Source organism: Acanthisitta chloris, unplaced genomic scaffold (genome assembly GCF_000695815.1).
Source record: "Acanthisitta chloris isolate BGI_N310 unplaced genomic scaffold, ASM69581v1 scaffold16903, whole genome shotgun sequence".
In the NCBI taxonomy this organism is placed as follows: Eukaryota; Metazoa; Chordata; class Aves; order Passeriformes; family Acanthisittidae; genus Acanthisitta; species Acanthisitta chloris.
In genome coordinates this window covers 140060-155457 of record NW_008664552.1, presented here as the reverse complement: position 1 = coordinate 155457, position 15398 = coordinate 140060, and the positions used below count along the sequence as shown (strand labels likewise).

Sequence of the window (15398 nt, the reverse complement as noted above, 5' to 3'; positions counted from 1 at the left end):
CCTGCCTGCATGGAGGTGGAGGCAGGAGCGAGGCCTCAAATCAAGCTCAGCAGCACTTGATTTGCTTGGTTTGGTAGTCTGCTGCATCCTATCAGCTTGCACTGTGTGTAACCCAGGCATCCTAGAGTAACTAACAACCCTGTCTATGTTTGTCAGTACAGATACATACTCTCTACATCAAAACAAAAGCTCTCAAATAGTCCTTTTGATGCAAAAAGTAATCCAGCAGCAAGCTTACTATTCAGACTAGGAGACACTTCACAAATACCACATTAATGGCTGGTTAATTCACACCTGTGCCCTACCTCCATCCCTAGTAGGACAGAGACGTGCCACCCTGGAGCTAAGCAAGGGAGAGCCTACAACTCCTAGTGAACTGCAGCCTAGGAGGGAATACCTGCCTTTGAAAAGCTGTCAGAGCAGCCCCTTGGGGATCAGCAGACCCAGCTGTACCACCCTACGAGCCCCTGGCTCCGTGGACTTTATACCAGTGTGTTGCTCAGTTCCAAGCATTCCTTTCTGAGCATCTCTGCACAATATGCCCATGTGGCGACAGGAGAGGGAGACTGTACATGCAGATGTCCAGTGCTGTGGCGCCATGAGAACACTGGGAAGTCTCCCCTTCCTTTCCGATGCCAGGATGTATAGAAAACAAATGCCTCTAAGAAAAAGCCAAAAACACAACGCTACTGACCTATGAAATACGTAAGTATTTTTAAACAGCCAATGAGCAGAGGAATAATGGGAGGATTGGAAAGGGAGCACTGACAACTGATGTGAGGGAGCACCATGGAAAGCAGATAAGTGGTTAGCAAAATTACACCATGAACACACATAAACAACCCCTTCCCCATGCCTTGGCAATGGAAATTCTAGAGCAAACTCCATTTGGGACAGTTAAAGAATGCACTCAGCAAGACAGATGAGGGAAAACTGGTCTAACTTAAGGTCTGTTGGTTTTTAAAGCTCAAGGATGTTTTTGCAAACCAGTACTTATAAAGACACAGTATTCCTTTAATCCATATATGCTAATTAAAAGGCTGTGTTTAAGGAAACAGATCGTCTTCCCTCACCCCACCTTCCAAACATCTTTCAGAAGGAATGGAGAAATTGAAGCCACCAAATGAAAATAGAAACTTTCAAGTGTGATGTTACTGGTCCCACCAGTGCTGCCCAATGTCCCTCCCAGTCACTACACCTTCTCTAGCACAGCTGGGACTAGCAAAAGGGATACTGTACCTTTAATAACTTGCCACAGGCTCAGAGAAGCTGCTTACCAGGTTGCTACGAGAAGGTTGGTTTGGGGACACAGCAAGAAAAGGACTGGGGGTGGGGCTGGGGGCCTCGTGTTCACTAGCTGACTAGTGCTGCTATGACAACCCAGCTGTGGTCAGGGGGGACAGGGAGTGTGTGAGGTTACGTTACCTTCATGGGCACAGCAAGGGCAGAAGGAGAGAGGTCTACGACGTGGTGTCCCGGCATTGGGCTCAACTTCAATAGGACCAAACGAGGAAGAGGAAGAGGCAGGAGAGGAAGAGGAAGTTGGAAGTGGAACGGAAAAGGAGGAAAGGGGTGAAATAAAAGACAAGCAAAGGACAAAAAGCATAAGAGTGAGAAAGAAAGGAAACACAAGAAGAAAAGAAAAGAAAAAATACAAGAAATGGAGAAGCAGAAACAAGGGATACAGTCTACAGATGAATAATGTCCCTAATAAGCACAGATAACAGGTAAGAGGTGTAGACTGAGGTACCGGTGAACTCTTACTGAGCTGTACAAATACCAGGCAGGAGGTTACTGTTACTTGTTCCTAATGTCCATTTTTCAATTGCATGGTTGTTAACCAAAAGGTTTGTGAACCAGATGTCAGGATGAGCAGAGATGAGTATTCAGCTCCTACTGATAAATGTCAAACTTCAAGCAGGGTTACAGTAAGTCTCTCCTGCATGTGTAAGACACCAGCTGTAAGCAGCCACCCTACCTTAAAGCTCTATCAGGACCATGCTCTTATCACCGTGGCAGCATTAACAGGTGGGAAAAGTGTCCTTTGTCATGGAATACAATGTCTTCAGACAGGGAACATCACAGGGAGAATCCAATTACCATGACACCAGCCTGCCAGCATCTCCTGTGTCTGGTACGGTGAGCACACACGGGCTCAACTGGATAGTTGTGCTTAGAGGGGAAAAGGCTTTTACATGGATAAAAAAGCAATTCACATCAGGGTCTGCAGGGGCAATGACCAATGGAGGGCTCTGCAGATTTAAAGCAGTCAATTTAAAGCTCTCCCTTGACGTTCTCGTTCCACAAGCATTTTAATGCTTACAAGTCTTGTTAGTATTGGTGACTTACTGAATCTTTGTCATCTTTTCTGTCAGCCAGTGAAGGACAACATTTCTCATCTCTAAGAAGGTTCAGCTGTTTTAACACCAAGAATTTCCTTTTCAGCTTTACTTAATATTACAGACATAAAGAGTAGGAAATAACCAATGTCACAAATAGTTGCAGGAGAACATGCACCAGGGAGGTGATGAGCCTGAAACATCAGAGCTAGCAGAATGGGACACTTACTGCTCTCACTGCACAACCACATTTATAAAGAGGAGGCATTTCTGTGTTGGGAAAAGGCATAAACTCCACAACAGTAATATGGTAAGAATAATGCTTATTTTGGAGAAGTCAGCAGCATTTGATGTATGTGGTTCAGAGAAAGCTTTACAGAACTAGACTACCAGTGACCTAGGAAGGCTTTAGAAGGGACCATCACAGAACTAGACCAGCACATGGAGAACACACTGGAGCAAGAGGGAGAGCACACCAGCTTCAAAGCCTGTGACTGAGCAGTGTGGCTTTCTCAGACAGGAAGAAACCTGATCCTATCTTATTCAACATTAATTCTTCTATATAAACTTTAACACTCTACCTTGGTCTAACCACTGTTTTGTGGGGGTGTCAGCAGATGGACATTTAACTGTATGGAAAAATCCACTTCAATTTTTCATGATTTGATACTTCATTCAGAGTTGAGGGGTGGGGGATTTGGCAAATATCAAACCGTGGACATACAGACTTGGCAAGGAATTCCAAATTTGCCATATTTGATCTGAAAATAAATACCCAGAATGTGAAAATGTCACTCACCTCATTGTGAAATGGCCACAAACTACCAGTTTTTGTCATCAGTGAGCAAATGGTCTGATACTAGCAGAGGATACCATCTTTCACCTCCAGTCAAAGGCTGCAGGGATCACACAGCAGCTGACTAATACGGAGCTCACGCCTCGCAATTGTGTTTTCCTCCTTTGCTCTTAGTTACCCTCCTACTCTTCTCTAAGGAAAATTTGTCCTTGAATCAAGTTACCAGCATCACAGAATATACAGAGTTGGAAGGGACCCTTGAGGATCATCTAGTCAAACTCTTGGCCCTGCACAGGACATCCCCAACAATCACACCATGTTCCTGAGAGCATTGTCCAAACACCTCTTGAACTCTGTCAGGGTTGGTGCTGTGACCACTTCCCTGGGGAGCTGTTCCAGTGCCGAAACACCCTCTGGGGTAAGCACATTTTTATAACATCCAGCCTAAACCTCCCCTGACACAACTTCAGACCATTCCCTCGGGTCCTGCCGAGAGCAGAGGACAGTGCTGCCCCTGCACTGCCCCTCGGGAGGAAATTGTACATAGCAATGAGGTACAGTCCATGGTATCTATAATAATCCTACTACTGGAAATGCCAACATTGCATTTTCAGTAAGATAATGAACATTCCCTATACTATTAGGAGCCTTTCCAGCTACTTCATATGTAAATTACAGTTGCATCAATGAATACAGGTTATATATGATCATTACAGTCGCTTTGGAAACAACTTCTGTCCAAACCAGGATTACTAGTAATGTTCTAAATTACTTCCTAATGTACTAGAGGTTCTTAAGAGCGAGAACAGAACAAAGTGCAAGCTGAAAACTTACCTCCTATGGTTCTCTAGAGCTGTGAAAATCACTATGCCCTAAAAAGTGCCATAACCTGAAGTTGCAAGTGTTATAAAACATTTTCTGCCGGAGAATTTTAAATATACATTTTAAAATTTCTCTAAGGTGACCACATTTTCTGCCGGAGAATTTTAAATATATATTTAAAAATTTCTCTAAGGTGACAGTCACAAAAACTGCCTTCCCATCCTTGCTAACAAAGACTGGCAACACATGTTGTGGTATGGACTCTGAGCAGACAGAAATAGGAGCTAATTTGAAGAGAATGAGCATTTTCTTGCTAACAAAGACTGGCAACACATGTGGTATGGACTCTGAGCAGACTGAAATAGGAGCTAATTTGAAGAGAGTGAGCATTTCATTGTACATCCTGAAGTGGAGAAAGCTTTTTCACTGACAGTAACTATCACAAAAACTGCCTTCCCATCCTTGCTAACAAAGACTGGCAACACATGTTGTGGTATGGACTCTGAGCAGACAGAAATAGGAGCTAATTTGAAGAGAATGAGCATTTTATTGTACATCCTGAAGTGGAGAAAGCTTTTTCACTGACAGTAACTAATCTTTGTCATGTGTTTCCCTATCCCTTCAGATGAATTATTTCAAGAAAAAGCCTCTCAACTGCTGCAAAAACAGAGAACTTGGCGGAGAGAAATCGTTTGATAAATGAAAGAAGTGCTCCCTTGGCCAGCTGCTAACTTGAGACAGTGAATGTGTTACCAGATCATTCACATTCCCATCAAGGTTAATTTTAAAAAATACAACTTCCCAGGAGGAGTTCTCACTGTGTATGTGTTTGTTAAAGGACAGTCCTGGGAAAAGGCTGAACTCCTTGTCCAGTACTATCAAAAAGAAGAACTCTGCAACACTCTGTTTGGTGTGGTTTGGTGTTAAAACTGTCTCGTCTATCTTGCCCTTATCACACGTCTCATTACACTATGGAAACCCTTATATGTCTCCTTGTTTCTCCCAAAGCCATTACTAATCCTTCAATAAACAGTATTATTACTATAGTGCTGTTTAGAGAAGAGAAATCACCATCTCACGGTCTCATTGAACTGAAAACAGGATCATCATTCAAGACAATTTTTCTGGACATGAGGTCAGGGTCAGACAGGAGAAACCCTTTTGTCATGCAACTTAAAAGAGCCCAATAAACCCATCCCCTTTCTGTTTAAGTCTCCTTCACCACCAGAAACACCCAGGCCAGGACTGGCATACACAGCACACAAAGCATGCTGCTGGCAGCAGCAACACATGCTGAAGCAGTTTGCTTGGAAGGAGCTGAAGGCAAGAGGAAAACCATTTTTGTGACCATTCCCTTCTCAGGTTCCCTCGTGCAAAGGTACAGCAAAAGTGTAAGGTGTGGCTGTAGCTTCTGGGCATTATCATTTTATTCACCAGAAAGGCAAACCTGCCAACAGACTGTTTTAATCACAAGTTGTTCCTTTTCAGTGCCTCAGGCCAACTTTTCTAACTGTGTAAAGCCTTGGAGGCAGAGCTCAGCAGCCTGAGCTGCTGGCAAGCAGAGGCAGGGCATGGAGGCAGGAGCTGCAGCTTGGTAAGGAAAGGAGTGTGCCCCAGGTCCTGAGCACACTGAACATCTAGAGAGGTTGCTCTGCCTTGCAGATCTCGCATCCCATCAATAAAGTGACTGGAGTTACCTGGCCTCTGTGAAAAGAAGCCTTTCCCAGATTTTTCTGAGAAATCCTGCATGCAGCCAAGACAAGAAAGACCTTGTTTGTCATAGTACTTTGCTACTGTGGTGGAAAGCAAGAGCTAGGCCAAAAACAAATACCATAGCTCCAAAGCCTCTTCAAAAGAAGAACCAGAAATTGTACAGGCACTTGGAAAATATCCCTTCCTTCTCCCTGGATGTTGCTCTTTGTTACACGAGCTATGCTGGACAGTTATGTTCTTTACTAATTTTCATTCACCTGTTGTTTAAAGAACAAAACTTCAGGCTGTTTTGTCCTTTTCTGCTGTAGCTACGTAACACTTCACAATCACAAGCACAGTGGTGAAAACGATTGATCAGGGTGAAGAAAGCACAGCAGAAAGTTTGGGGTGGCAGAAACCATTATCCCCAAACTATAGCTCACATTGATCCCTTTCTTGTGTCTTGTGGTACAAGAGTTGTGATGATTTCTGAGAAGTGGTGAGCCACTGCAAGGCAAAAGTACTGGAAAAGATATACCACAGAGCAAGTGGGATCACATCCTTTGCAAGCTTTGCATCCAGAGACTTTGATTTCTATATTGCTGACTAATCAGGGCAGTTTGGAAATCAGCAACACAGGGCAGGAAATCCAGCTCCAAGGCTAATCTCAGTTCTATTGAACCATTATGTGGCACTTGACCTCCCAAGCTAAGAGCTTGACACTCTAGAAATTCTTATTCTACTAACAAATTCCATCCCTCATTTAGCAACAGGCATACTAAGAGCTCTAATTTTAAATCAGTATTTAAAATATGGATCAGTCCAAAAGAGACTGGTAAGTCACAGGAAATACCCTTTTCCCCACCCTTAAAATGGTCATGGTCAAGAAACACAAGTACTGAAAATAAAGCATTCCAACTGTACAATTTGGTGAAGTTCAACACAAAGGTACAGAAAGCCACCTGGAGAACAGCACCCACATGACTGCAGGTACCAAGCTGAGGGGAAGGATTCTGACAAATAGCCCATCAGCACATCACCTAGTGTGTCTGACTTAGTTTACTAAATCTACGTCAAACCCAAGATCCTCTAAATCACAATCACTAGAAGAAACCTGGGGAAAATCTCACAGACATGCAAACTGAACCACTTTTACTTATCCAGCAGAAGGGGGGTGAGGGGGAAGGAAGGGAAGGAGGGGAAAGAAAACTGGGGAAAGCAATATTTGGAGCGGAACACACACACAAATGACTGCACAGACATCTTCTGCTAGACCTTGAGGGACTTTGAAACGGACCCTGTCTCCCAAGACTGCTAGTTTTTGCATGCAGCTGTGAGAGGTGTGCAGAAAGAAGCAGGTAAATGGGAATTGCTTGCTTCCAGGACCCAACAAGGACTTGTGCTTGACAAGTTCTGCTTATCAAGTCCTCTTTCCTGCGCAAAAGTTACAGCAAAGAAAACACATTACCAATTCATTTCAATGTCAAAAATAGCTGCAGGCTGTGAAAACAATGTTTATCTTACAGCTCCACTCTTCTTCCAGGAGGGCTGTGTTTGCTAATCATGGAATAGGATGGTTCCCATTTGAATCTGTCAGGCTCCAGCCCTGCAGCATTAGATCTGCAGGACTATAAAGGATGTAGTCAGCTCAAATATTTTAAGTAAGTCAATAAAAGCTGTTGCAGCATTTGCTTTACACAAAGTACAGGGATTTAAAAAACACAATTGCACTTTTGCCCCCAGTCTGTTTACCTGATGTCAAGAAGGGAGAACATATGTCTGAAATCAACACTACCAAACATACCAGCTCTCTTCCCTACATCCTTCTGGCCTGTCTTGGCATGCCTCAGCCAAGAACAAAGCAGGACAGGAGTGTTTCCTCAGTGATTCCCTGCCAGCTGCAGGGAAAAGGAAGTTGCTCATCCGAACACAGAGGGAATGGAGGTACTTTCCATGGGCAGACAAGGAGCAAACTGGGATAAGGAGCCAATGGGTGAGGAGGAGCTGAGGTTGGGACTGAGGAGGCAAGGTGACTAAGGATGCAAACTACTCATGGAGAAAAGACAAAGGGAGAATGAAAAAGGGGCAAGAGGTGAAAGGAGAAGGCAGATTTGTGAAGAAGGTATGACCTACAAATTTCCAGACAAATAATGCTGGGCAGAAGAGGGAGCACAGCCCCCAAATTTTGGGAGAAGGCCAGAGGCAGGGATTTAGACCGTGGAGAATGTGTCAGTGGGAAGATCAGTGCAGGACTAGTTAGTGAGGAGGAACAGGAGGTCTGAAGGGTAGAATACTAGGATTTCTTTGTCAAGAAGGTGGGATTAAAATTCAATGGCCGAGAAGCAGAAACTGGAACTGAGAATGAAAATGGAAGTGGGGTAAGGAGCTCTGGATGAAAAAAGACAGGATTAGGACAAGGACTGTTTGGAAAGAGGCAATAAAGGGACAAAGAGTGTATATCAATCAGATCACTGCATCCTTCCAGTGTCTGACTCAGAATCCATGTTTACAAGTCTCACCATTCCATAGCTGCCAGCAAACATCTGTGAAATCCACTGATTGTCTCCCCTCTCCTCACCATAAGGATCTACACAGAGGATGACAACCTAGTGTTGCTACCAGTTATTCCCTAAGGACACGAGACAGAGTTCTCTGTGGTGGATCTAAAGGGTATAAATTTGCTGATAAATATAATCCAAAGTCTTAAAGTCAGGTGACTTTGCAACCTTTGTGAAGTTCTTTTAACATAACCACATCCAGCATATACACACAGGAGTAATCACTCAGAACTGAAACGTGCCCATCTGCAGCATGGGATGAAACATCTGCTTTGCAGCAACGGTGCACAACGTTGGAGCACAGGAAGAGAGGATTACAGCATCTGAGCAGAGCAAAGGGGGAAGTTAGGAGAGCAAACTGCAATCCTGCAAACTGGAGCTCGACCAAGGATGTCAGGGGTTACCACTCCCTCGCAGAAGCTGTTGCGCAATCCGTAACAGCTAAATGAAACGCAACTCGCGTCAGCGTAAAGAAAATCCATCACAAATGACTGCCCTGATCATTAAAAAATTACCAATTTACAGATAGCTTTTCGAAGGACTTTGCAATTTCTCTTATCATTCTCCTGACAGCACGGCTCGAGAGCCATGCCTGTGCTGCAGAGACATGGGTTGCCAGCAGTGATTAACCATCCCAGTGCTCCCAGTGCTCAGCGGGACCTCCAGTGCTCCAGGGATTTGAGTGGCTGTGCCCCCAGCTGCAGCATCCTGCACAGCCATGCTTATCTTGAAGCTGAGCTCTCAATCTGCTACTGAATGGTGGCAGGTATCATGCCAGCAACGTATCCCTTCTGGCACAAGTGTTCTGGCAGCCCCAAAAGCAAATAGAAAGCAAATTACAGAGGCAATAAAATAATGCTACAAAGCCACATACTCCAGGGTCTACTGGCTCACTGCATTTAAAGGGATACTGCCCAACAGTGTTTTTTTCATTTGTTTTGAAAAAGGTATTTTTGAGATGAGCAGAAATTTGATATAGTTTTAAGACGTATCAACCATTTTTAAAAACATATGAATATTGTCTCTGACTGTTGGAAGCCCAAGTGACTGAGTCACCACGTAAACAAAACCAGCCTGTTCAACACTGACCACTCTGAGGTGACTGAGTTCAGAGAAATGGAAAAAGCAAACACACAAAACAGATATCCATTTCCAATTCAGATTTTCTGCAGCACATTTTTTTTTTGACAGTGTCCCTTTAAGTAGAGATCATTTTGCTGTTCTTAAAGCCACTATTAGTGATTTTGGTGGGATCGCTGTCTCTAGAGAGGCACTGGGAGGAGAGGCAGGAGGAGGGAGGGGTGTAGTGGAGATAGCATTAAACAGGGATAAGGATCTGTTAAGTGTAATTCAGCATCAACCCTTTTACAGCTCCTACTCTATGCACATATGAGTATGGGCCAGCACCGATGGATAAAACCACTAAGAATGCTTCAAAGTCTCTCTGCAGGAGGTACCCCAGGAAAGAATGCCAGAGGGACTGAACAGTGAATGAAGCACAGGGCTAGCAGAGGACTATCACATCAGAATTAGCACAGGGAAACTGGGCAACAAATTAGGTCTACTAAGGAGAAAAAGTTCTCTGTTTTGAAACTTGAACTTGTTGGACATTCTTAACTCAGGTGGATGCTCTTCAACAAAAGTCTATTGTGCCAGGACAATTTGGAGACAGCCTCCCTGGAGGAGGAGAAAAAATGGCAATTAAAAGTCTGGGCAAGATTATATCTGAAGGATCAAAAGCAGAATACAATGGAATCAGGGGAAGACTTCCAGTGATGTGTCTTGGATCAGGCCTAGAGCATGTGGACCTTTCACCCTGCAGAGCTGCTCTGTAATGCACTCCCTCAACAAAACACAGCTTAGATCAAGCAACTTTATGCTCTGAAAGATAAATTAAGTGAGACCTTCAGATAACAATGCAACTGAGCAGAGTTTGCTTTCTCTTGGGTCTGCTGAGAGACAGATGTGTTCACTTCATAAGAACAGATTTAGGGTGATTAAACTAGCAGAGGAAATTTGCATTTTCAAGATGGCAAATGCTAAACAAATGCCGTTTGCAGCCCACAAGTTATGCTCCTCCTAAGGGATTCAGGAAGTAACATTAATTAAAGAAATGCAGAACCATGGTATAGAGTGATGACCAGATTCTTAAGTGAAAAAAAAAGAGCTAAACACTCTAACAGGTGTTTAGCACTAAATGGGATATTAAAACAGCAACACAGCAAGAAGCTTATTAGCTGTGTAATGATGCAAACTGGACTGACTGGAAACTAACAGCTGATTCCAGCAAAAATGACTGGAACTCTTAGCAGTAGATTCTTTCCTATCCTTACAGCAAGACAAAACAAGAAAGAAGACATATCTGTCATCTGCAAGTGTTTTCAAAGTCCCTTGAGGGAGCATTTTAGACTGACAACACACTCTGACTTTTTTGGAAGAAACAAACAGGCCTCAAAAGGGCAAGAGGGAGGCAATGGCATGGCTCATCCTTGACAGTGCTGTTAGCTCTTGGGAGCAGGTCAGTTCTGCTGTCCCCTTCACATTAAAACATTTTCCTAAAGAGAATTTCAGCAGTAGAGTTGGACTTTGCAAAGGAGAAGCAAAATAACAGACTGACCTTCCACTGCCAGTAGGGAAGATGGCTGGACTGAAAACAGTAAGCCAATTTTGAAATCATCAGCACTGTGGAAAACAGAAGAGGGAGCCTTACACGTGGTTTGTGGAGCATGCCAGGATCTCCTCTTCCTGAGCTGGAAAAGGGGTTCTGCTATGATCAGTCATGTGCAAGGGCTGTTTCTTCTTGTTTGTGAGCCAAGGATGGGAGAAGTAGGTGAAGGGAGGGGTGGGGAGGAGTGTCAGCAGGGTTAGTGTCAGCAGGAGGTTCAGCCATACATACCACCCAGATGCAAGTCGATGAGGTCACTGTAATAAGACTCTCCCCAATAGTCTACAACAAGGAATTGGTGAAGACAGAGTTATTGAATCAGATACCCACCCTAGCCCCACACCACACAATCAAAGCAATATATGAGAAAAAGACATAGAAACAAAAAAAAAAAAAGGAAACGAGACAGGCAGCTAAACACGTGGGCACATATATATATATATGTAAACTATCTCTTTTTCTCTTTATATATACATATATGTACACACACACAAAAATATATCACGAACATATATATTGGGAAGATGAAGAGAAAATTTCCAGCAGGCAGGCAAGGACTTCCAAGGGGAAAAAAATCAAGAAGTCTACACAGAGACACTTCACCTATTTCCATCTGCACCAGTACCTGTCACTGATGTCTCTCCTGTTCTTGCTGAGAAAAGCAGAATTAATCTTGTTGCTTTCGTGCTGAGCAATATGCCAGAAGGAAACTGTAATTTCTTAGGTCAGCTGCAGGAAAGGTGTAAGGGTTGATTTCTTGGAGGTGAGTGAGCAGAGGATATGTGTATGGCACACGGGTGGAAGGCACTGACTGAGCGCCGACACGGATGGCAAACAGGCAGGTGGAGGAGGATGGGATTGTGTTCCTGCTCATGCAGCCTCTGTATCAGAGGAGAACTGCACAGCAGTGTGTGAGACACACGTGGACATCCACAGCTGCTAGAGACAGGTGCACCATGAGTCTAGCGCTGGGGGACGTGTCGTTGGGAAGACAGATGGGAGCACTGGGAGAACTGTTTCTCACTGCATCTCACTGACTCGATGTACAGAGGTGGCTCTTACATTTTTCAGTATTAATCTGACAGTAGGAGACATTTTCCAGGCTCTTAAAAATTGACTATCAAGGTTTATGCTAAAGGAAGAAAAAGAAAGGTTCCAGAAATGTCTAATTTGACATAGTTTTAAGTTAATAATGGAGAAAAAGAAAAATCCACACAGGAAATCAAAGTCATTAGCATGTCCAAACAGGCGAATGCACTATAATACCAAGTACTGCTGCATTAGTAACATTACATTACATTAATTAACTCACTCCAGGTGTCTCTTGAGACACCACAGAAGGATGGGGAAATTCCTCATTGAGATCTGACTTTACCTTTGCAGTGAAATATCATGATGTAATAGGAAGAGTGGAAGGAAAAAAAGAGATGACAATACCTTAGACCACCTGCATATGACAAACTTGCCACCAGAACTAGAGCTTACCTTGTCACTCCAAATAGAGCTTACATTCCAAATCATTCACTCTTCCTGTGAATGCAACCAGCAAAGGCTGAGACTTTCAAAGATAATCACAAGGAACTCATTAAGACAATTAGGTAATCACAGGTTGTGAGATCATTTTCTGAATCGGAAAGAAAATGTCAGATTGAGCATTCAGATTTTAAGAGCAGGAAAGACTGACTGTGCCTTGCCTGAGGCTGAACTAATTTCAAAAAGGAAGAGACAAGGAGGTAGCCAAGAAGGAGCAATTATTCTGTCAAAATTAGAGGTGAAGGTGACGTCCAAAAGGTTTCTGAGTTTGATTAGCTGAAGAGCAAGTATCATCCTATAAATAAACCAACTAGACAACTATCAGATAATGTGTGAAACTCCTGGAAAGCATATTGAGCTGCTGTACCTACTGCTAGGATCTAAACTGGCTATAAGCTCTCAGGAAGACAGCAGGGCATCACTGGGAAGAATTTACTGAGGTCTTCTTGGTGTAAGTCACCAGACAATAATACACTAAAGATGATGCAACATGGATGGAAAATAGAAACAACATTATTCTAAGTAAAGACATGCTTACCTACAGTACTGGTTTTAGTTCTTACCAGTCCAACTGACAAATACTTTTTTCTAACAATGGAAAGTGGCCCAGAGGTCAGAGATCTGAGGAATTACAGTTAGAAGAAGACCTCAACAAAAGAAAAATTTGAAATTCTTCACAAACAGGAAAGATGACTAAGAGACAACATGCTAAAAGATGATAAATGACATAGAGAAGTAGTTCAGATGGTCTTGTCTTTTTCTGTAATAGAAAAAGAATCAAGCAAGTTACAGAATTCTGTTTCTTCTGTCAGGATTTTCAAGTCGTAGAAAACCACTATTAACACTATCTAAAATTTCATATTTAAATGCTTGTCAATGAATGATTTTCTCTTCCCTACAGAGACGAAAGGTGAAAAATTCACTCATTCCAGAGGGTAACAGGTTCTCCTGGAACAGTTGATAGTGGTTGCTGGTACTTCCATCCTGCACTGCAACTCTTCTCTATTTACCTGGTCAGAGTACTTGAACAGCAGATATCCCTCCCACCCTGCCCCATTTCTTCTCCTTGTACATTTTTAGATGGCAACATCACTTTATACACTGCCTTTCCCTTTTTAAACTTCTGTGCTCATGGTTCCAGCACAGGAGGGATGATCAGAGGCAAGAGTGTGACTCCACACCTGTACACAATGGTCCCTGCTGGGTGCAGGGGGCACTGCTAGGTCAGGATCTTGCACAGTGCAGAAACAAGAAACTTATAGTGCCCTCTTGAATAACTAATGGTATTGGAAGCAGAAATTAATTGTATTTATAGAATGTGATGTCACAGCCCTTAAAAAGAAGAAATTCAGTCATTTTACTGCAAATGTATTTAAAATATCTGGGTAAAGGAGGCTCAGGGGAGGCCTCATCACACTCTACAACTCCCTGAAAGGAGGTTGTAGACAGGTGGGGGTTGGTTTTTATTCCAAGTATCAAGCAACAGGACAAGAGGAAACGCCTCAAGTTGTGCCAGGGGGGGTTAGATTAGATATTAGAAAACATTTCTTCATGGAAAGGGTTGGCAAGCACTGGCACAGGCTGCCCAGGGCAGCGTTTGAGTCACCAGGCCTGGAGGTATTTAAAAGGCATGTACCTGTGGCACCTGGGGACATGGTTTAGTGCTGGGGGAATGGTTGGACTCATGATCTGAGAGGTGTTATACAACCTAAATGATCCCATGGCCATGCAAGAGTGGCTAGAGAAGTGAAGCATGAAACTGATTTATAATCTTGTGTTTCAGTCAACACAGGTTAGAACATTCATTTTCTTTCTCCCCCAACAGAATGTGTTTCTTGCTAATCCCCTGAAATAAGTGGTGAATTCCTCCTGTCAGACTTCAGCTTCTGTAAACATCATGTGTGATCTGTTGACAGAAACGTGTTGCGAGATCAAGGCATACCCTGGAGACCTCCTGAAAAGCAAAGCATGACCTACAATTTCATCATTCTGCTAGGAAATTCACAGATACACAAGCTCATTTAAGACTGCTTCCATTTCAGGAGAGCTGGGAGAGAGAAGTGACTTAGACAAAGGTTTAATTCTGCAGTCTTCCATATAAAATAGTAATTCTTACTCTTGGTCATATTCTGCCCTCTCTGACCAGTTTTTAGGCATTCTGTCATTCTTCAATGAGAGAGCTCTCTATCAGCTACTGAGATCTCCCACCTGTGCTGGCATGTCCTGCATGAGAGTCATTCAGCAGCAAAAACTTCCAGATGAAGGGAAGAATGAAAAGAACCATTAGAGATAATGGAGATGGGTTTAATAAGTGCAGTAACTGGCAGGCCAGAGAACAGAGTGGGGCTACACAGGAACACACAGCATAAGGAAGGAGGCATCACTGCAAAGACAGAACTTTTGCATGAAGCTGATTTTTTGACCCCACAAATGAAAAAGACATTCTGATCATAAAACCATGGGACTCCTCAAGATGGTTCTCCACACTTGGAGTACCTCTTTGCTTTGGTGACCACTGCTTTTGTGCCCTGCTGCTTTGGCACACATCCTTATGAAGCATCAGACATACCTAATTCTGGCTGAGTAGTAAGTGTCAGGAAGTCACAAAGTCACAACAGACTTTTCCTCCGGTGAACCTTGGTGGTTTAATCAAGTTCCATCTTCACAAGCATAGAGGTGGCTCTTCAGTCCAGGCAATGAGCAAACATTTTCCAAACACCTGTTCCACTACTGCCATCTCTGAGCTCTGACCCTTGTAATCAGGTCCATGATCCTGGGCCTGTCAGGTGCACACACACTGCATTTGCCTGTTGGATATTTGACTCCTTGCAATTGAGGATTTTTTTTTCCAAATCATTATGCTACTATCAGCATTATCTGAACCAGGTACTCCTCCACTCATATGCTTGCCAGATCAGATAATGCCCATTTAATTAAATTTCAAGTACACATAACATTTCTTTGACAGTGTGACATGGATACCTTTCAGTACA

General features: G+C 43.3%; 1 protein-coding gene across 1 annotated transcript in view; it reads right to left on the bottom strand.

The window, feature by feature from the left end:
* The window catches only part of MICAL3 (microtubule associated monooxygenase, calponin and LIM domain containing 3), a 108883-nt gene that overhangs the window by 3434 nt on the left and 90051 nt on the right, over positions 1-15398 (bottom strand). The window contains 1 exon segment of the mRNA XM_009071417.1: positions 1426-1491. Coding sequence (XP_009069665.1) covers positions 1426-1491 — 66 coding nt within the window.